Below are 21,198 nucleotides of genomic sequence, written 5' to 3'. Positions count from 1 at the left end.
AACTGTACATTATGAGCTGGGTTCCATCAGACCCACCATGTCATAAACTCAGGTAGGCCCAGCAGCAGTCCATCATAAGATTGAAATTGTGCATCAGGGATCAAGGTTAAACCAAGACCAGAAGCCACGACTTAACTGCATTATCAGGTAGCCCAGATCCTCATATTATCCACCATGGTTCTACAAACACCCCTCTTTCAGATCATACTTAGTGCTGTATAGGGCTCCCATATGACCGGGTGAAGGAGGTTGAAAAGGCAGAACACATATGGCAGGTTAGCTCATTACCTGAGTGCAAGCAGAAAATGGACAGTGGCAGCGTTACACTTGGAATGGGAGGGAGCTTGAAAAACACCAGTGAGGGAAAATCATCCCAATGGACAACACTTAGAGTGCTGCACCTGGTTACTGATTTGGTGTGGAGGGAGTGGTTGCCTGAGATAAGAATATACACATACTCATGGGTAGAAGCCAATAGTCCGATAAACTGGTCAGCGATCTGGAAGGTAAAGGACTGAAAAATTGGAAACAAGGAAGTTTGGAGTAAAGCAATGTGGATGAACATAGGGGAGTGACCATAAAGTGTGAAGATTTTTTATGTGAATGTTAACAGACACCAGAAAGCATCAATCACAAAAGAGGCATGAAACAAACAAGTAGACAAAATGGCTAGTCTAGCTGACATTAGCAGGTCTTGGAATTGACACAACGGAGACATGAATGAGTGGCCACAGTGGCAGAGACAGAAGACTTGCATGGGCTCAGCACCATGGCTTCCCATATACCAAGGCTGACTTAGCTACTGTTGCCTCTGGAAGTTCAACACATCAGCAACAGAGATCAATACTAAGTTCCCAATATGACACATTCTTTGAAGAGGTGATTTTCAAGAGGTAATTTTCCTTGTGTTGGAGGATCAGTGTGTATCCAATATATGTGGAAACACTTTCAACATTTTCTTGAGAAATTTTGAAGTAATTTTAGTACCTTCAGTGATGGGTCATTTCCAGTGTTCAGCCTCATGCCTATTAAGTTATTGAGTGATCATAAATTTAATAAAATTTTAATCACCTTAATGTAAAAAGAAGTCAGAATGTTAAAGTTGATATTCAGGAAAGGAAAGCAAACAAAGAAATAAACTTTGGTACCTGGATCAACTGTAGCTGGGCCATTAAATCAAATAGTGTATGCAAAATTGCTTAGCTGTGTACCAGGCAAGTAATACTAATTGCTCCAAAATGTTGGTTGAATCTGGAAGACCATTGGCCTGGAAAAGTGCCTTTTACAGATATTAAAAAAGAGCCTGATAATTTAACTTTGCTATGGGAATTGTTATAAAATACTGTATCCCACTTCCTGTTTTAAGGAGAGAATTTTATAATTTCAGCTTTTTTTAATAACTGTCTAAATCATCTAGTGCTGCTGTAACACAGATACCTCAGATGGAAGGCTTTAACAAAGAAAAATTTATTCTTGCACAGTCTAAGGGGCTATAAGTCCTAATTCAGGGTGCCAGCTCCAGGAGAAGGCTTTCTCTGTCTGTTGACTCTGTGGGAAGATCCTTGTCATCAATCTTCCCCAGTTGAGGAGATTCTCAGTGCTGGGACCCCGAGTCCAAAGGATGCATTATTTTCCTGGCTGTTGTTTCTAGGTGGTATGAGGTCCCCATGTCTCTCTGGTCACTTCTCTCTTTTTTATCTCAAAAGAGATTGACTTTGTTGTTGTTGTTGTTAGGTGCTGTTGAGTCAGTTACGACTCATAGTGACCCTGTGCACAACAGAACGAAACACTGCCCAGTCCTGAGCCATCCTTACAATCGTTGTTATGCTTGAGCTCATTATTGCAGCCACTGTGTCAATCCACCTTGTTGAGGGTCTTTCTCTTTTCCACTGACCCTATACTCTGCCAAGCATGATGCCCTTCTCCAGGGACTGATCCCTCCTGACAACCTGTCCAAAGTATGTAAGACACAGTCTCGCCATCCTTGCCTCTAAGGAGCATTCTGGCCACACTTCTTCCAAGATAGATTTGTTCATTCTTTTGGCAGTCCATGGTATATTCAATATTCTTCACCAACACCGCAATTCAAAGGTATTAACTCTTCTTCAGTCTTCCTTATTAAGGAAGATTGACTTTAGATACATCCTAATCATGTAGATTGAGTCCTGTCTCATGAACATAACTGCCTCTAATCCTACCCCATTCACATAGTAGGGGTAGGATTTACTACACACAGGAAAATCATATTAGATGACAAAATGGTGGACAAGCACACAATACTGGAAATCATGGCCTAGCCAAGTTGACACACAGCTTTTGGAGACACAATTCAATTCATAATAATAACTCTGTGTCTGCATATGGACATCAAGCATTATCCAGAATGAACAATGACATCCTCAGAGGCCGAAGACATGTATAATCTATGTTTGACCTGTAACTTAATTTTTGGTGTCTCCTCTTTTCTAGTTGGTGTACTTGCTGCGTTATTCCTTGTAACCTCCTCTGTTTTGATTTCTTACAGATATCAGTGTATATGAAACTGTTACAATCAAGCTTGAAAGGAACAGAAACTAGTGAAATTAAGGGGAATTTACTAAGAAGAGATTTGGTGTTCTCATGGTAATGATGACTCTCTAAGCTTGTGGGAAATTGAGCTGGCACCTGGAAAACCACCCATAACAAGGCCGTGTGTGTATATGTGTGTGTGTGTGAATATGATCTCTTTCCTTCCTTCTCTCTTCATGTCTGTTCCATTCTCTTGCTTATTCAAAATAGTTATGTGTTGCTTACTTAAAATAGTGGCTCTAGCCCTGACTAAACTTTTTCAATGCCAAATGCCATCTATGATGTCTCTGTTTTTTAGTAAAAATTATGAAAAATGAGAATATAAAAAGTTCTCTAAATGATCAATAAATAGGCTTTTTTTTTTAGATTATGCTTGGTCAGAGAAAGAGGAAGAAAAACATGAAGCGTAGGGGTTCTGTGACCTAGGTCTGCCCCACACCTGCTCTGTGTGTGTGGCAGTTCCTAGGGAAGGAGCTAGACAAAATTTGTCACATATAGATTTGATCCCAAGTTAGAGATGGAAAAATAATATCTAGTTCTGGTAAAAATTCTACTATGCTTTTATTTCCACCCTGCCTTGTTTACATTTAAGAGAGCTTTTCAGCTTCAGATGGCAGGAAGGGAAAAGGGCAAGGTTAGAGTTTCCCATATTATTTTCCTTGGCTTTTCTCATGGCATTGTCTTCCCAGAATTGCGTGAAAACAGATTCCAATACTATTTCAGGGAATGCTGACAGGCACAGATACATGATTTTTTTTTTCTTTTAAATATCAACTTAGAAAGAATGGTTGATCAGCTCCAAGGAACATGGAAGTCCATTTCTTGTGAAAATTTTGAAGAATATATGAAAGAACTGGGTAAGCCCCATTTCCTTGCACATCATATCCAGTGAAAAGGGGAGCACTGATAGCACAGAACTTGGTCTGTAAGAAATCAGATTAATTTTGAAACCCCTGATTGTTTTACTTAGAAGCAATAAGCATTGATCTGGCACATATTATAGATACCATTCTATGCCAGTCTAGGTTGGGATTGAAATAGTTCCTGCCCTCTAGTGATTTACCACGGTTTTATGTAGCTAAAACATGCATGTACCATATATGAGACAGTAAATGATTTTAATAAATAAATAAAATAAAATTTAAACAAAAAGACTTTATTTTAAAAAATGATCATTTTATAAACATTTGCTGTAAATATTTAGAAGATCTTCAGAATAGACCTTATTTTCCAGCTTCTGGTGTCTTTCAGTATTCCTTAGTTTGTGGCTTCAGCACTCCAATCTCTGCTCCCATCATCACATAAGGCCCATCTGGGTAGCCCAGGATAACCTCCTCTTTTTAAAATCCGTTACTTAATCCACATCTGCAAAGTCCCTTTTGCCATTTAAGGCCACATTTGGGAGCCATTTTTCATCATATAACACTTTGTAATCATGTTGCACATATTTAGAGCTAATATAATCTATTCTGCTGGATTTTGGATTTATTTGGTACCCGTAATTTCTCCCATTTGTATCGGAAATGTCTACTCTGTGTTTGTTCCACCATGGTACTTTCGAAACAGGTAACTTGTATTCTAGATTTCACAGGTTCAGAGATAGAAATTTTTCCCCAGGACAGAATACCCCCAGATTCATACCCATAATTGATTTAGTTGATTCAGAAGATGAGATTTTGGATTTAGAGTTGATAAAAGGCTTTTAAGATGATGTGATAGGATGAAAGTGTTTTCCTTGTGGAAAGGACATGAATTTTGGGAAGCCAAAGAGTGGAATTTTACGGATTGAATTGTGCCCCCCAAAAATATGTGCTGTAAATTCTATCCCCTTTACATGTGGATATAATCCCATCTAGGAAGAGTTTCTTTGTTATGTTAACTGGACCATGTCAGTGTAGGATCTGTCTTAAGCCAATCACTTTTTGAGATATAAATGACCAGATCATACTAAGAAGTACACAACAATAAGGGGTGTTTTTGGTAAATTCTATAACATATGCAATTTTGCAGCAATGATCAAAAAAACATAAGTGTGGTTACATATGTAGTTATGTATGCACATATGTGGAGCTCTGGTGGCACAGTGGTTGAGTGCTACGGCTCCTAACCAAAAACTCTGTCCTATAGGGTTGCTGTCTTAGGGTGGTTCTCTAGAGAAGTAAAACCAGTAAAGCATATAAATACGTATATATAGAGAGGTTTATAACAAGGAAATGGCTCACGTGGTTGTACTGGCTTAACATACCAAGCCCTTTGGTCAGGAAAGGGGATTCTCCTGATTCATGTAGCTGCAGGGGCTGGTGAACCCAAGATCAGCAGGCCGGAGAGCAGGGCTGTTGCTCACAGGCTGTGAAGATCGATGAATCCCAAGATCAGCAGGCAAGACTGAAGGTAAGCTGCTAGCTCAAGTCCCAAGAACTGGAGCCAGCTACAGGATCCAGAATGAGCAAAAAGCCCCCTAGCCCTGCCTGAATGTCTGCTCACACTTGATATAGGCTACATGCCCAGGGAAACTCCCCTTCATCTGATTGACTACTCAGAGCAGATCCCACAATGGGGGTGACCATGTATCAGATCTCAACAGGGAAGTGATCACAACATTATACCACTGCCAAAACACTGAGAATCATGGCTTAGCCAAGTTGACACACAATCTTAACCGTCACAGTCCCTATGAATTGGAATTGACTCAATGGCAATGGGTTTTGGGTTTTTTAAGTATATGTGTGTATATGTGTGTACATGTATAAGTGTATTTATATGCATATGTGTATACATGTATGTGTGTGCATTATATATATTTATATATATAAAATAAAATATATATGGGTACTTCTTAGACATAGTTAAATACTTCGAGGAATTGGTTTACGGGGCTTGAAGGCTTAGGGCCATAGTCTCATAGGACAACTCGGCCAATTGACGTAGTATAGCTCATGAAGTTTATGTTCTACATCCTAGTTTGGTTAGTAATATCTGGGGTCTTAATGCTTGTGAATGACAATTTAAGATACAACTATTGGACTCTACCCATCCAGAGCAAAAGAGAAAGAGGGAAACCAAAGACTCAAAGAAAAAGCTAGCCTACAGGACTAATAGCCTACGTAAACTATGGTCTTAACTACCCTGAGGGCAGAGAAACTAGATGGTGCCTGGCTATCACACCAACTGTTCTGATCAGGGCCATAATAGATAGATTCTGATGGAATGGGAGAAGAATATAGAACAGAACTCAAATTCTTTACAAGCCCAAACATACTGGACCAGTTGAGACTAGAGGAACCCCTAGACTATCGCTCTGAGACATCCTTTAAACTTTGGACTGAAACTACTCCTAGAGATCACTTTTCAGCAAAATAACAGATTGGCACATGAAATAAAGAATATCACCTGTGAGTATTGTGCTCCTTTAAAAAATTATCTGTTCGAGATGAAACATTCAATGTTTACTCTAAAACAAAGATGAAAAAGTAAAGGGACAGGGAAACTAAATTACTAGAAATGGAATAACCAGAACGGAAATAATGAGAATGTTGACAAATTGTGAAAAATGTAACCAAAGTCACTGAATGATTTATACAGAAATTGTTAAATGGGCACCTAATTTGCTGTGTGAACTTTCATCAAAAACGCAGTAAAGAATTATTAAAAAAAAAAAAAAAATTCAGCTCAGGCACAGAAGAAGCAAGAGCAAATGAAGAAAGATTGATGCCATGTGGTGATCACCGAGAAACCAAGAAATAGAAGCTGAAAAGAGACAAACACCTTCCCCCTAGAGCCTACAGAGACAGAAAGCATTCCGCTAGAGCCGTCACCCAGAATTTGGACTTCTAGCCTCCTAAGCTGTGAAAAAATAATTTTCTGTTTGTTAAAGTTACCCACTTTTGATATTTCTTAGCAGCACTAAGAAACTATGACAGGATATCTTAGTCTTGCTTCTATAGAGGAGCAAAGAGCGTATATATAGTGAGATTTACTTCAAAGAAATGGCTCACGGAATTGTTGGGGTTGGTAAATCCCAAATCCGTGGGTCCAGCGACAGGCTGGGGATCCTGCTGACTCATGGGGTTGTAGGTGCTGGCGAATCCAAGATCTGCAGGTCAGGCAGCAGGCTGGAGACTTCTTGTCTCCATAAACCGTACATAATCTCCAAATAAAGACAATTATAAAGTCATACTTGTGCCTAGCATATGTACAATCGAAAATGCATTAGCCACTTTTACATCTTGTATTTCCATGAAGCATATCAAAGTGTTTCCCTGATTTATCTTCTCTTAAAGATTTAACTAAGGTATTGCTGTGTATATAATCATATTTCTGTAGAAAATATTCCTAAATGTACTGCACAAAGCTGTGTGTGCAAGTACGTTCACTGAGGCATCATGTGTCATAAAAAAATGGAAACAAACTAAATGTTCATCAATAGGGTGATTGATAAATAAATTTGGGTATATATATGGGAATTCAGGTATATATATTCTAAGGAATATTATGTAGCTATGAAAAAATATAGTTCTGTATGTACTAACATGGTCTCCACATTATTGGTAAGTCTCTAAGGCATACAGGTAAGAGGAAAAAAAACAAATGGATACTATAAATATAAACAATATCGAAATATAAAAAACCATTTTCATCGAATCGACTCCAACTCATAGTGACCCTTTAGGACAGAGTAGAACTGCCTGCTAGGGTTTCCAAGGCTGTAATCTCTATGGAAGCAGATTGCCACATTTTTCTCTCACAGAGCTGCTGGTGGATTTGAACCGATCTTCCATTTAGAAGCTGAAAGCTTATCCACTGAACGACCAGAGCTTCTAAATATAAATATACATATATGTATACTAAATGATATAGTAAGATATAAATCTGTATTTTAAGCCCTATATATGTTTACACAAAGAATCTAAGTCAAAAGATAAAGATCTGGAAGAATTCATGCCAAACTATTTTGCTTCTTTGTGAATGGGTGTATTTTTAAAACAAGGAGATGGTTCATAGCTTTAATTTGATTTCAAAGAAGCCCATGTACCAACCAGGTTAGTAACTACTGGACTAGGAAAACATGACAACTATTAGACAAAAACTGGAGACTGATGTTTTGTTTTACTGTTAAAAAAAAAAAAAAGTCCACCATATAATGATGAGACCACTAACTTTAGATATTTGAATTCATACAGCATTAAATCAGGTTAACTCACAAGCCTCCCAGTTAACAAAGAATGACACAACTCATGGGAGTTCTTGGAGCCAACAACAGATTTAATGGTTGTGTCCTTTTATCTGATTTCTAGGAATAGGGAGAGTAAGCAGGAAACTGGGCTGCCTGGCAAAACCCACTGTGACCATCAGTACAGATGGAGATGTGATCACTATAAAAACCAAAAGCATCTTTAAAAATAATGAGATCTCCTTTAAACTGGGAGAAGAGTTTGAGGAAACTGCACCAGATGGCCATAAAACCAAGGTGAGGCTTAAAGTCTTTCAGACAGGTTTTATAAGAATATTAGTTGGGAATCATTCTAAATAAGAAAGCCCCTTATTATAGCAAATATATCTAAAGTCTTCATTAGATAAATTTTTGGCTAAAACCTAGGACCAAGAGATCTCAGGCTTTAATATAGGTAGAAACCTTGTGGGATCCTTGTGAAAAAGACCTGCTTCTAGGTCCCATCCCTAGAAGCTCTGATGTGTGGGGTTGGAACCTGAAAATTGCATTTTTTGCAATGATTCTAATGTAGATGTTTAGCAGACCACATTTTGAGAATTATTTCCCTAGATTAGTGGTTTAATTCTCTCAGAAACAAAAGTTCTCACTTCCTATTTTGTAGCAATTGTTCACACATAGAATTACGAGTAAAACTTGCATTGACTGGCATAGGCTAGGTTATGCCATGGTAACAAATTAACTACAAAATCCCCGTGGCTTAAAAATTATCATTTTATAACATTTTCTCTAAACACTAGACGATCTTCAGAATAGATCTTGTTTTCCAGCTTCTGGTGGCTGCCGGCATTCCTTGACTTGTGGTTTGGTTGCAACACTTTAATCTCTGCTTTAATGGGGCAAGTAGGATTTATTACTAACTCCTAGTATATATATATGTATTTTTTTTCCTAGTATATATTTGGAGTCCCTGGGCAGTGCAAATGGTTAAGATGTTTGGCTGCTAACTGAAAGATTGGAGGTTTGAGTCCCCCCAGAGGCACCTCTGAAGAAAGGCCCAGCTATCTACTTCTGAAAAATCAGCCATTGAAAACCTTATAGAACACAGTTTTACTCTGATACACGTGGGTCACCACGAACTGGATGAGGATCAGAGTATGGATTCAGTGTTGGGGTGGGGTTGGAAAACATTGTGTATGGAGAAGAATAGGCAATCTACCCCACTTAACCTCCCTGGGACTCAGGCTGAAGGAGAGCCAACCTTGTACATATACCATCTAAAACATGTGGTCTTCTCAATCAACAAGATAAGGAAGCTTTTCATTGCCTCAGCCTGGAAGTGACACGCATAGTCTTTATTCACAATTTATGGGCTCCAACTAATGGTAATTAGGCAGGAAAACATAACGGACAAATGGAAAATTTGGTGACCATCACTGTCTCTGCCACAGAATAGAATAATAATTTTCATAGAAGGCCCAACTCAGTGGAATTTTAAGCTCTGAGATATGATGACTCAATGATAACATGATATTCAGTTGGGTAATTGCTATCTCAAAGAGTAGAGTTTAATGAAGGATATCTCTAACCTGAGGGGAAGACAAGGACTTTGGGGGAGGACTGCAGTCCATCAATCAGATCTATGCTACCGACTAAGCTGTGACCTTGGGCAAGTCACAGAATCTTGCTGGCTCAGTCAGGGTGATAATAATAGTACTTACCTCATGTTGTTGTAAGGAGCCCTGGTGGTGTAACTGCTAAAGAACTCAGCTGATAACCTAAAGGTCGGTGGTTCAAACCCACCAGCAGCTTTGCAGGAAAAAGACCTGGTCACCTCTTCTGGTAAAGACTACAGCTTAGGAAGCTCTATGGGGCAGTTCTACTCTGTCTTACACGGTCACTGGAAGTCTGAATTGAAAAAATGGCATTTTAGCACTCAAATCTGGCAACCTAAGTTTGGTGTTTTTCTGTTTTACAGAGTACCGTAACCTTAGATAATGACTCCTTGATGCAGGTTCAGGACTGGAATGGTAAGGAGACCATCATAAGGAGAAAGTTAGTGGATGGAAAAATGGTGGTGGTGAGTGAGCTTTTCTGAATGTTTCCTCACCTATTGTAGCACCTATTTATAAAAGCTCTTAAATACCTGGTTCTAAAACAAATGAAAGTGAATGTCATTCTTCCTTTTCCTTAGTTTATAGGAATAGTAGAAAAAAATATTCACAGATAATCATAAATACTATAAAATGTGCATGGATGGGGGCCTACAAAACTAAAGAATATTGCATAAAAATGTTGTAGCCCCATTTTTTGACTCACATATAAGCCAAAATAAGTATGTATTGGTGCAATAAAGATTTCGGCAGGGATTAAGGTTTACTGTCAATCCTCCACTCTATACTGGAATTAATTTCTCACAATTTTCCAGCTCAACACCAAATAAAGCACGAAAAGGAAATTTAGACTGGGGTTACAAAACTGAAGTGTTGTCTTTTTGGTGAAGTGTTCTGTTAGCATCAATAAGAATTAACATTTAGAAGGCTAGAGTATCCCCACGTTTTCACATATTATTTAGCCCATTTAACAGTTGAGGAAACAGAGTCGGACACTGACTTACCTAAGGATATACAGCTAGAAAAATATAGTGGTACTGGGATTAAAAACCAGGCTACTTTAATTCCAAAGTCTATACTTTTTTGAATTCATCCTGCTCCCATTTGGGATGGCTCACCAGTCATCTTTCCACTTCCACCAAACATAAAAAACAACCCAAACCATTGCCTTCTAGTCAGTTCTGACTAATGGTGACCCCATGTGTGTCACAGAGTAGAACCGAACTTCATAGGGTTTTCTTGGCTGTGATTTTTATGAAAGCAGAGCAGAAAGCAGATCACTAGGCCTTTCTTCCATGGCACTGCCGGGTGGATTTGAACTGCCAACCTTTAGGTTAGTAGTCGAGTGCAAACCGTTTGTACCATCCAGGGATTTCCCACTTCTACAGAATGGGGGGAAATATGTCAGTGATTCTTTCTCTCAAATTCCCACCCTCCCCACCAAAATGAATAAAAAAATAATATTTGACGCAATATAAAATGGTTCAAAGGGAGTATACAAGATTTGTGTAGAGGTTAAAAAAAAGAGCTATCTTCTTAATATAAGGATTTTTTTTTTTTTTTGTCTTTCTACAATGAAGAGTACATTTTGTCACTTATCCAGTCAGAAGAGGAGGAGCAAGGTTGATTGATATTATTGCTTCTTATAATGACATTAGATAATAAACAGACAAATTTTATAGTTCATTAGGAAGAACACTAGACTCAGAGTCCAGGGAATTGGATTTCCATCTCTGCCATTAAATACTTATGTGCCTTTGGACAAGTCATTTATTCTCTCCGAGATTTGATTTCCTGGCCTTCAAAATGGAGACAATGTCTTTCCAGAAGGTTTTCTGAGAGAATTAAATATCATGTATATCTCAGTGCTCTGAAAACTGTAAAATATTACATCGGTATGTTATTTTTACTTGAAAATGTTGAGTATGTAAAATAGCAAAAATACTTCAATGTAGGCATTTTTTTTAAAACAAACCAAACCAAGCCCATTGCTCTCGAGTAGATTCCATCTCATAGCTACCCTATAGGACAGAGTAGAGCTGCCCCATAGGGTTTCCAAAAAGCAGCTGGTGGATTTGAGCTGCCCACATTTTGGTTAGCAGCCAAGCTCTTAACCACTGTGTCACCAGGGCTCCTGGCATTTAAAATACTTTAATAAATGCTTTAATTTACACACTGTATGCATTGTTGTATGTGTGTATAACAATCAACAAATATATGCTATGCAACTAACAAAAACAACACAGTTGTTTATATAGATCTTTTTCAAGATTTTTGAGGAATGTATGTAGTTTGCAAGGAGCCCTGGTGGCACAGTGGTTAAGTGCCTGGCTGGTAATTGAAAAGTTGGTTCTAACCCAGCAGCTGATACAGGGCAGAAAGATGTGGCAATCGGGTTCCATATGGATTACAGCCTTGAAAAACCTATGGGACAGTTCTACTCTGTCCTACGGGATCACCGGTAGTTGGAACTGACTCAACAGCACACTATTGAGTCAGTTTTACTCATAACCACCCTGTGTACAACGGAATCAAACACTACTTGGGCCAGTGCCATCCTCACAACTGTTGCTATGCTGGAGCCAGCCCATTGTGTCAATCCGTCTCATTGAGGGTCTTCCTCTTTTTCGCTGACCCTCTACTTTACTAAGCATGATGTCCTTCTCCAGGGACTGGTCCATCTTCCCTCCTGATAACATGTCCAAAGTACTTGAGATGAAGTCTCTTCATTCTCTCTTCTAAGGAACATTCTGGCTGTAGTACTTTCAAGACAGATTCTTTCATTCTCCTGGCAGTCCATGGTATATTCAATATTCTTCACCAACACCATGATTCAAATGCATCAATTCTTCTTCAGTCTTTCCTATTAATTGTCTGGCTTTCGCATATATGTGGTATTATTGAAAAGACCATGGGTTGTGTCAGGCACTTCATAGTCCTCAAAGTGACATCTTTGCTTTTCAAGACTTCAAAAAGGTCTTTTGCAGCAGATTTGCCCAATGCAATGTGTGCTTTGATTTCTTGACTACTGCTTCCATGGGCACTGATTGTGGATCCAAGCATAATGAAATTCTTTATCACATCAATAGTTCCTCCATTTATCATGATGTAGCTTATTGGCCCAGTTGTGAGGATGTTTGTTTTCTTTATGCTGAGGTGTAACCCATACTGAAGGCTGTGGTCTTTGATCTTCATCAGTTAATGCTTCAAGTCCTCTTCATTTTCGGCAAGCAATATTCCTCCAATACCGATGCTGCATTTGTCTTCATATAGTCCGGGTTTTCGGATTTATTCAGTACACAGATTCAATAAGTATGGTGAAAGGATACAACCCTGACAGACACATTTCTTGATTTTAAACCACACAGTATTCCCTTGTTCTGTTCGAACGACTACCTCTTGGTCTATGGACAGTCTTAGAAACCCTGTAGGACAGTTCTACTCTGTCCTATAGAGTCATTATGAGTCGGAATTGACAGCACACAACAACAACAACAATATGTAGTTTGCATTTTTCTAAGTGTCACTTTCACCAACAATACTGACATAACTCATCCTTCTTTTGTCTTCCAGGAAAGTGCTGCGAACAATGTTATCTGCATGCGGACATATGACAGAGTACAAAAAAACTCAGTCTCAAGCTCTTAAGCACTCTCAAAGTGTGATCCAAACTGCTGAGGTTGTTTAAATAAAACTCCAAAATAAAACATTCTGACTGTTCATATGAGCGAAGCTTTGATCAACCATCAGCAATTTTGGTTGCCGTGTTAAATATGCCTCTATCATATAGTACAATGACATTGGTGGTAAAGGGAAACCAGGATGACAGATCCTGTTCAATGCAGGGCTGGTAAAATATTCAGAGAGCAACTTCATGTTGATTTTCTCACTGGCCACATTCTGTCAGTCCTTTAAGTTCCCTATGAGCTGAACTGCAGTGGAAAGGTTCTCAAATCCAATCCATCAGTGAATGCTGTTAGCTCTGCTTTGGAAATATATCCAAAATCCTACTAATTCTCCCTATCTTCACTGCAAGACACCATCATCACGTGCCTGGAATAGTACTATGACTTTCTCATTGATCTACTTACTTTTGGCGGCATAGTGGTTCAGTGCTACAGCTGCTAACCAAGAGGTTGGCAGTTCGAATCCAACAGGTGCTCCTTGGAAACTCTATGGGGCAGTTCTACTCTGTCCTATAGGGTCGCTATGAGTCAGAAGAGACTTGATGGCAGTGGGTTTGTATTTTTCTTTCTTCCCTTTTTTTTTTAATTACTTACTTCTATCCTCCTGAATCCAGCCTTGCCCAAGTTTAAACCCCTTTCCTGGAGAGCAAAGGGAGAGTGACAGCTGCCACCCAATGACTGGTTGATATGGGGTACAAACATTGGAGTCATAGCTGTGAGACTTCAGAAGCCTACACTCCTGGCAGCTGGAAGGATGTGTTTCAGTCCTGAAGAGCAGGCAAAGCCACAGCTTCCACTATACATTCATTCAAACACTCTGAGAATTGCCTGCGGAGAGGTACAGATATAGCCTGATTTAAACAAATCCCTTGGTGAAAAGATACTTAAAAGAAAAACTCATAATGGTCTTTTTTGTTCGTGTTCAGTACAAAAGACTTCCTTTAAATTCTTACTACATTTTTTAAAAATTTGTAAAATGAGTATGACCATAAAATATTTAAAAACAAACTGATTTTCTTAATAAATAAGTTCCAAAAGGGAAGGAATTTTGTTGTTGTTTTTGATTCATCCTGAGCATCTAGAACAGTGCCCGGTATACCTAGAAGTGCTCAGTAAATACTGAATGAATAAATCAATGAATGAATTGGGCTTGATTATGCACGAACTAGCATTTCCCATAGCCTTCCTCAAGGTGGCGCTGTGTACAGTATAAAGTGAAGAAATGTGATTTTTTATTACAGTTTTGAGTTCTGATTAATTTCCTTTCATTATGTCTTTTTTTTTCTTTTAACCTCGCCATGTTTCTGACCTCTGGTCTATTAGATCTATGTTCTTTACTGAAAAAGGCTTACAAGATTTTCAGAGGTGTTAGCTTTCTTCTTCTCTAGCAAATTGTGTAAGTTTGTTGTTAGCTGGTGTCTAAAGTTGGCCCCAACTCCTGGGAACCCCATGCACGACAGAATAAAACCTTATTCAGTCTTGCATCTTCCCCATGATTGGTTGTGGATCAAACCGTTATGATCCACAGGGTTTTCATTGGCTGATTTTCGGAAGTAAGGTGCCAGGCTTTCCTCCTAGTCCAACTTAGCCTGGAAGCTCTGCAGAAGCCTGTTCAGCATCATAGCAACACACAAGGGAGATGGGTGGCAACTATGGTTGGAATGCATTGGCTGGGAATTGAAGCCGGGTCTCCCCTATGGAAGTGAGAATTCTATTACTGAACCTCCAAACCCATTGCTGTTGCGTCGGCTCCCATTCATAGCAACCTTATAGGACAGAGTAGAACTGCCCCATAGATTTTCCAAGGCTGAAATCTTTATAGAAGCGGACTGCCACATCTTTCTGTTTATGATGCACCTGGCGGGGCCGCACCGCTGACCTTTCAATTAGCAGCTGAGAGCTTTAACCACTGTGCCAGCAGGTTTCCTGACTGAACCACCTCTGCCCCCTAATTGTGTAAGTAGACTCTCTTTTGAACATATTTCTGAAAGATATTGCATATACTACTGTCTTAGGCTGGGTTCTCTAGAGAGCAAAACCAGTGAAACATATATATATTTTTTTTTTTTCCACTGTACCCCCCCCAAAAAAAAATCATTGTTGACGAGTTGATTCTGACTCATAGTAACCCAACCGACAGAGTAGAACTACCACACAGGGTTTCCAAGGCTGTAAATGTTTATGGAAGCAGACTGCCACATCTTTCTCCCACAGAGCGGCTGGTGGGTTAGAACTGCTGAACTTTTAGTTATTAAGCTGAGCACTTAACCACTGTGTCACCGGGTACGCAATGGTTAAGTGCTCAGTTTAATATGTATTTATCTCAAAGAAATGGCTCAAGTAACTGTAGAGACTGGCGAGTCCCAAGTCTGTGTATCAGGCGTCAGGCTGGAAGCATATCCTGACTCACATAACTACAGGGACTGGTGAACCAGAGATCAGCAGGTCAGACAGCAGGCTGCTGGCTCACATGCTGCAGAGGCTGACAAATCCCAAGATTGGCAGTCAATAAGGCAGGGCACATGTTTAAGTCCCAAGAACCAAAGATCAGATGGTGAACTGAACACAGGATCCAGAGAAAGCAAAAGCCAGTGAGCTTTCCTAGAACATCCATATATATTGGATGCAGGCCACATCCCTGAGGAAAATCCCCTTAAAACTGATCGACCGATCACATCATGGAGGTAATTACATTATATCACAAAATGGAGGATAACTACATCTTTACATAACTTCCAATTGCATTATTATATAACTGCCAAACTACATCATTACATAACGGCCAAACCACTGAGAATCATGGCCCACCCAAGTTTACACACAATCTTAACCATCATAGTCCACTCCTTGTAACCTTGGCACCTGTACACATCTCCTTAAACCACACACAATCTTTAAATAAAGACAATTACAAAGTCATACTTGCACCTAACGTGATAACAACTAACACACAACCGAAAATGCACTAGCCCATTTTACATCTTATATTTTAAAAGGAAGCAAAAATATTTGATGCACACATACAAAGAAGGAATATTCAACAATTACAGTCCTTCTTTCTGCAACTGGTCACGTGGCCGTAATGGGTATTTAGAACTACCTTCTTAAACCAGCCATTACATATTCCCTTTGCCCTCAGCAAGCACCTAGTCTGGTCATGGTTCTTTGCCAGGTGGGGTGACCCAAACCTTCGTTCCTGAAGGGTCTGGGCCACTTCATGTCTGATGTGGGTTGCTGTAGTTTTCCTCTGAATTTAATTGCAGGATGTGGTAGTACTAAGAGAAATCCTAAGGCATCTCCTTTGTTCCACACATACTCTTCTCTACATCTGCTATGTGTATAATATCAGTCTGATTTCCCCTTGGTAATCAGGATCAATCACACAAGCCAATACAATAACTCCTTTCTTTGCTTGTTGATCCAGAGGCATGAGGAGCCCAAAGTGGCTGGGTGGCATTCTTAGTTCCAGTGCAATGGAACCATTGTCGTGTCTCCTGGTGGGAGCATTCCTCCCTTGGAACTAAGGCCTCTAAACCCATAGAACATAGGGTCATGGAGACAGTAAGCAAAAATTTTCTGAATGGGTTAGTAGGGGTAATAGTGAGTGTTGTCACTCCCGTTTCTACCCCTTAATTCCTGGACTCATGAATCCTGGGTATGAAAGAAACAATGCCATATACCGGATGCTGGTTTAGAGCACATACAGCCTCCTGGAGAACACTGACCCAACTCTGCAAGGTATTGCCATCTATTTGGTGCCATAATTGTGTCTTTGGAAGGCTATTCCATCACTCTGTCAAGTCAGCTCCTTCAGGATAATGGGAAACATGGTAAGAACAGTTAATTCCATGAGCAAGGGCCCATTGTTGTACTTCATTTGCAATGAAATGAGTCCCTTAATCTGAGGCAATGCTGTGTAGGATACAACAATGGTGGATAAGGCATTCTCTAAGTCCATGGACGGCAGTTTTGGCAGAGGCATTGCTTGCAATTAAGGAAAATCCAAATTCAGAGCAAGTGTCTATTCTGGTAAGAACAAAACACTGCCTTACCCATGATGGAAGTGGTCCAGTGTAATCAACCTGCCACCAGGTTGTTGGCTGATCACCTCAAGGAATGGTGCCATGTGGGGACCCAGTGTTGGTCTCTGCTGCTAGCAGATTGGGCACTCAGCAGTGGCTGTAGCTAAGTTGGCTTAGTAAGTGGAAGTTCATGTTGCTAAGCCCATGCATACCCTCCATCCCTGCCATCATGGCCACTTTGTCCACTGAGCAATGACAGGAGTAGCTGGGGAAGAGGATGGCTGGTTTCCACAGAATGCGTTTTCCTATCCACTTGATTGATAAATGCCAAGGTCACCCTTTGGAGAGCATTCACATGACACACAAATACCCTCACTTCTTTTGTCTATTCAAAGAGGCCTATCCACATACCTCTTCCACAAACCTCGATGTCTCTGATTTTTCAGTCATGTTCCTTCCAAGTCCCTGACCATCCAATCAAACTATTGACCACAGCCCATGAATCGGCATATAATCACATATCTGGCCATTTCTCCTTCCAAACAAAGTGAACAACCAGGTCCATGGCTTGAAGTTCTGCCTACTGAGAGGATTTACCTTCACCACTGTCCTTCAGGGAGGTCCCAGAAAGGGGATGTAGTGCTGCTGCTGTCCACTTTTGAGTGGCACCTACATATCACACAGAACTATCTGTAAACCAGGCATGAGTTTTCTCTTCCTCAGTAAACTGATCATAAGGATCTCCCCATGAGGCCATAGGTTCCACCTGGGAGAAGGAAGGTAATGTGACAGGTGGAGACCATGGGCATTTGGGCCACTTTCTCATGCAGCTTACTTTTGCCTTCAGGTTCTGCTTGGGCCCAATTTCATATATACCACTTCCATTTAACGATGGAGTGTTGCTGTGCATGTCCAATTTATGGCTCTGTGGGTCAGACAACACCCAGTTCACGATGTGCAGCTCAGACTGCATGGTGACTTGGTGGCCTAGGTTAAGCATTCAGTAAGAGGCCAAAAGTTGTTTCTCAAAAGGAGAGTAGTTATTGGCAGAATTTCAGGGCTTTGCTAAAAAATCCTAAGGGTCTCTGCTGTGATTAACTAATAGGAACACGCCAAAAACTCCAAGCAACATCTCTATCTGCCCTGACACTTCAAACTTAGTTGGATCAGCTGGATCATATGGCCCAAGTGGCTTGCACAGCAGCCTGAACCTGTTGCAGAGCCTTCTCTTGTTCTGGGCCCCACCCAAAACTAGCAGCTTTTCAAGTCACTTGATAAATAGGGTGGGGTAGCAAACCTAAATGAAGGATATGTTACCTCCAAACTCCAACGTGCAGTACCTCCTTTTTAGTTGTGGAAGGGGCCAGATGAATAACTTATCCTTTACTTTAAAGGAATATCTTGACATGCCCCACACAACTTGACCCCTAGAAATTTCACTGAGGTGGAAGGTACCTGAATTTTTGTTGGATTAATTTCCCACCCTCTAGAATACAAATGGAAACCTTGGTGGCATAGTTGTTAAGAGCTACAGCTGCTAACTAAAAGATCAGCAGTTTGAATCTACTAGGCCCTCCTTGGAAATTTGGAAACTCTCCCTGGGGAGGATGACTTAGCAGACAAAGGTAGAGTAATCTCTTCAGAAGGGATCGAGATGGTTGGTTCTGTTGGCAGGAGTGATTCAATGGAATTTAGGGTCTTTGTGTCCCCAGCTTCCTGATTATCTGCCCATATGTCCCAATCCCAAGTTTCCTGTAGGGTTGCTATGAATTGGAATTGATTAAATGGCAATGGGTTTGGTTTTTTTCATTTAGCACACAAATGTTTTACCAATTAGTTGAAAGTCATTGACACTTCTTGCTTACTAGTTTCCATTAGCATAATTTCATCAATGTAATGGACCTGTGTGATGTCTTGCTGAAGGGAAAGGTGATCAAGGTCCTTACGGACTAAATTATAGTGCTGGGGAGTTGATACAGCTCTGAGGTAGGACAGAGAAAGTGTATTGCTGGCCTTGACAGCCAAAGGCAAACTGCTTTGGTGTTCCTTCAAAACCATATTGAGAAAAAGGCATTGGTCAGATCAATTGTTGCATACCAGGTACCATATGTATTAATTTGCTCAAGCAATGAAACCACATCTGGAACAGTAGCTGCAATTAGAATACCCACCTGGTTAAGTTTATGATAATCCACTGTCATTATCGAAGATCCATCTCTTTTTTGCATATGCCAAATAGGTGAGTTGAATGGGTACGTGATGGGAATCACCAACCGTGCATTCTTCAAATCCTTGATGGTGAGAGTAATCTCTGCAATCCCTCCAGCAATGCGATATTGCTTTTGGGTTACTGTTCTCCTAGGTAGGGGTAGTTTTAATGGCTTCCACTTGGCTTTTCCTACCATAATAGCCCTTACTCCACTTGTCAGGAATCCAATGTGGTGGTTTTGCTGGTTGCTGAATGTATCTATTCCAATTGTGCGCTCTGGAACTGGGGAAATCACTACAGGATGTTTTTAGGGATCCACTGAACTTAATGTGAGATGAACCTCAGCTAAGACTCCATTAATAACCTGATTTCTATATGCCCCCACTCTGACTGGTGGGCCATGGTGACATTTTGGGTCTCCTGAAATTAGTGTCAGTTCAGTTCAGAGCCAGTATCCTGTAATCCTAAAAAGTCTTATTATTTCCTTTTCCCCAATCAGCAGTCACTCTTGTAAAAGGCCATGGGTCCCTTTGGGGAAGGCTGGGAGAAATATTAATGGTGTAAATTTTTGACAGTACAATGGGGTCTTTCCTTAAGGAGACCTGGAATCCCTTTGTTCAAGGAGTTGTGAGTCTGTAAAATGACTTAAGTCTGGGAACTGATTGAGGGGCCATGACTCTCTATTCTGGTGATTCAAATTAGACTGCTGTTCACTTGACCTAGAATTCTTCCACTTGTATAGATTAATTAATATTTAGTAGATTTCCAATTTATTTCACTCCTAGGGAGTCGTAAGTCCATAGAAGTCATACTACTCTGATTACTGCTTTGACTCTGTTGTCCATTATGGTAACCACATCCACCTTGTCTTTGTAGATTGAGTACCTCCACTTGGCTCTACCACCCCAGGGTCCAGTTAGCCCTATCGTAGTTAAGTGTCTTAATTCTGTCAGGGTAGTTTCCACTGTCAACTTTGATTTACATAAAATAGCAATCACAGCAGTCTTCAAGGACGCTGGCACTCCCTTCACAAATTTGTTCCTCAGCCTTGTGGTAAAAAGTGTGTCCCCTGGGCACTCCATGTTTGGGTCTGTGGGTCTAACCTAATAAATTTGCTGTAACATGCCAGTTTCCCTGAAGATCTTGGATGATTTCTTCTACAGTATGTCAAGTCAGGTCTGGTACTTCTACTTCATTTACTGTGGGCCACGGCACATAATCCATGCTTCAGCATACCAATCAAACTATTAGATCCTTTCCTAACCTCTCGAGCTGAAACAGTGAATGAAGAATCTTCCTAATGGGCCCATATCAATAAACTAAGACTGACTCAACTTTATGTTCCTTGCTTAATAATCCCACCCCTAATAGCCATTCCCAAACATATTTCTCTGGTCTCCATTTGTACATATTAGAAAAGTCAGGCAGTTCTTTTGGAGTGTAGCATACACTTTGTAATTTACCTTCTGGTGCTCTCTAGGACTTAAGTCTAATTATAGGCCCAGAAGGAAAAAAGACTCCCCAGGTGATGACTCAGATTCCACCCCAGGTGATATCTCAGACAAAGGCTCTTCAGACATAGCTTAGGTAATCTCACCAATTGAGGGTGCAGAGGATAATGGTTTTATTGGGGAGGGTGATTTAGCAGACAAAGATGGAATAATCTCTTCAAATGGGATTGAGATGGTTGGTTCTGTTGGCAGGAGCGATTCATTGGAATTTAGGGTCTTTGTGTCTCCAGCTTCCTGATTATCTGCACATATGTCCCAATCCCAAGTTTCAGGATCCCATTTTTTTCCAATCAGTGCTCTCACTTTAACATTAGACACTATTCATGGTTGGGAATTCAATTGGCATTGTAATTTAGCCACTCTTCTTTTTTTTTTTTTTTTTCATTGAACTTTAGATGAAGGTTTACAAGAACAAACTGGTT

At 40.2% G+C, this 21,198-nt stretch overlaps 1 protein-coding gene across 1 annotated transcript; it reads left to right on the top strand.

Annotated features, from left to right (window-relative positions):
- Positions 1-2,721: 2,721 nt before the first annotated feature.
- FABP12 (fatty acid binding protein 12) lies at positions 2,722-12,996 on the top strand. The gene is made up of 4 exons (XM_003408365.4): positions 2,722-3,425; positions 7,863-8,035; positions 9,714-9,815; positions 12,922-12,996. The coding sequence occupies exons 1-4, from the start codon at positions 3,353-3,355 to the stop codon at positions 12,994-12,996; spliced, it is 423 nt and encodes a 140-aa protein (XP_003408413.1). The 5' UTR covers positions 2,722-3,352.
- Positions 12,997-21,198: the final 8,202 nt, after the last annotated feature.

This window comes from Loxodonta africana, chromosome 14 (genome assembly GCF_030014295.1).
Source record: "Loxodonta africana isolate mLoxAfr1 chromosome 14, mLoxAfr1.hap2, whole genome shotgun sequence".
Lineage (NCBI taxonomy): Eukaryota > Metazoa > Chordata > Mammalia > Proboscidea > Elephantidae > Loxodonta > Loxodonta africana.
The sequence above is the reverse complement of the archived record's forward strand: the minus strand, read 5'-3'. Positions and strand labels throughout refer to the sequence as shown.

What these genes read in the sequence shown, in the direction of transcription:
- FABP12 (XM_003408365.4), top strand. Translation starts at nt 3,353, where the DNA reads ATGGTTGATCAGCTCCAAGGAACATGGAAGTCCATTTCTTGTGAAAAT. An exon ending in AGAATATATGAAAGAACTGG is followed by an intron (nt 3,426 to 7,862) that starts GTAAGCCCCATT and finishes TCTGATTTCTAG; the next exon opens with GAATAGGGAGAGTAAGCAGG. An exon ending in TGGATGGAAAAATGGTGGTG is followed by an intron (nt 9,816 to 12,921) that starts GTGAGTGAGCTT and finishes TTTGTCTTCCAG; the next exon opens with GAAAGTGCTGCGAACAATGT.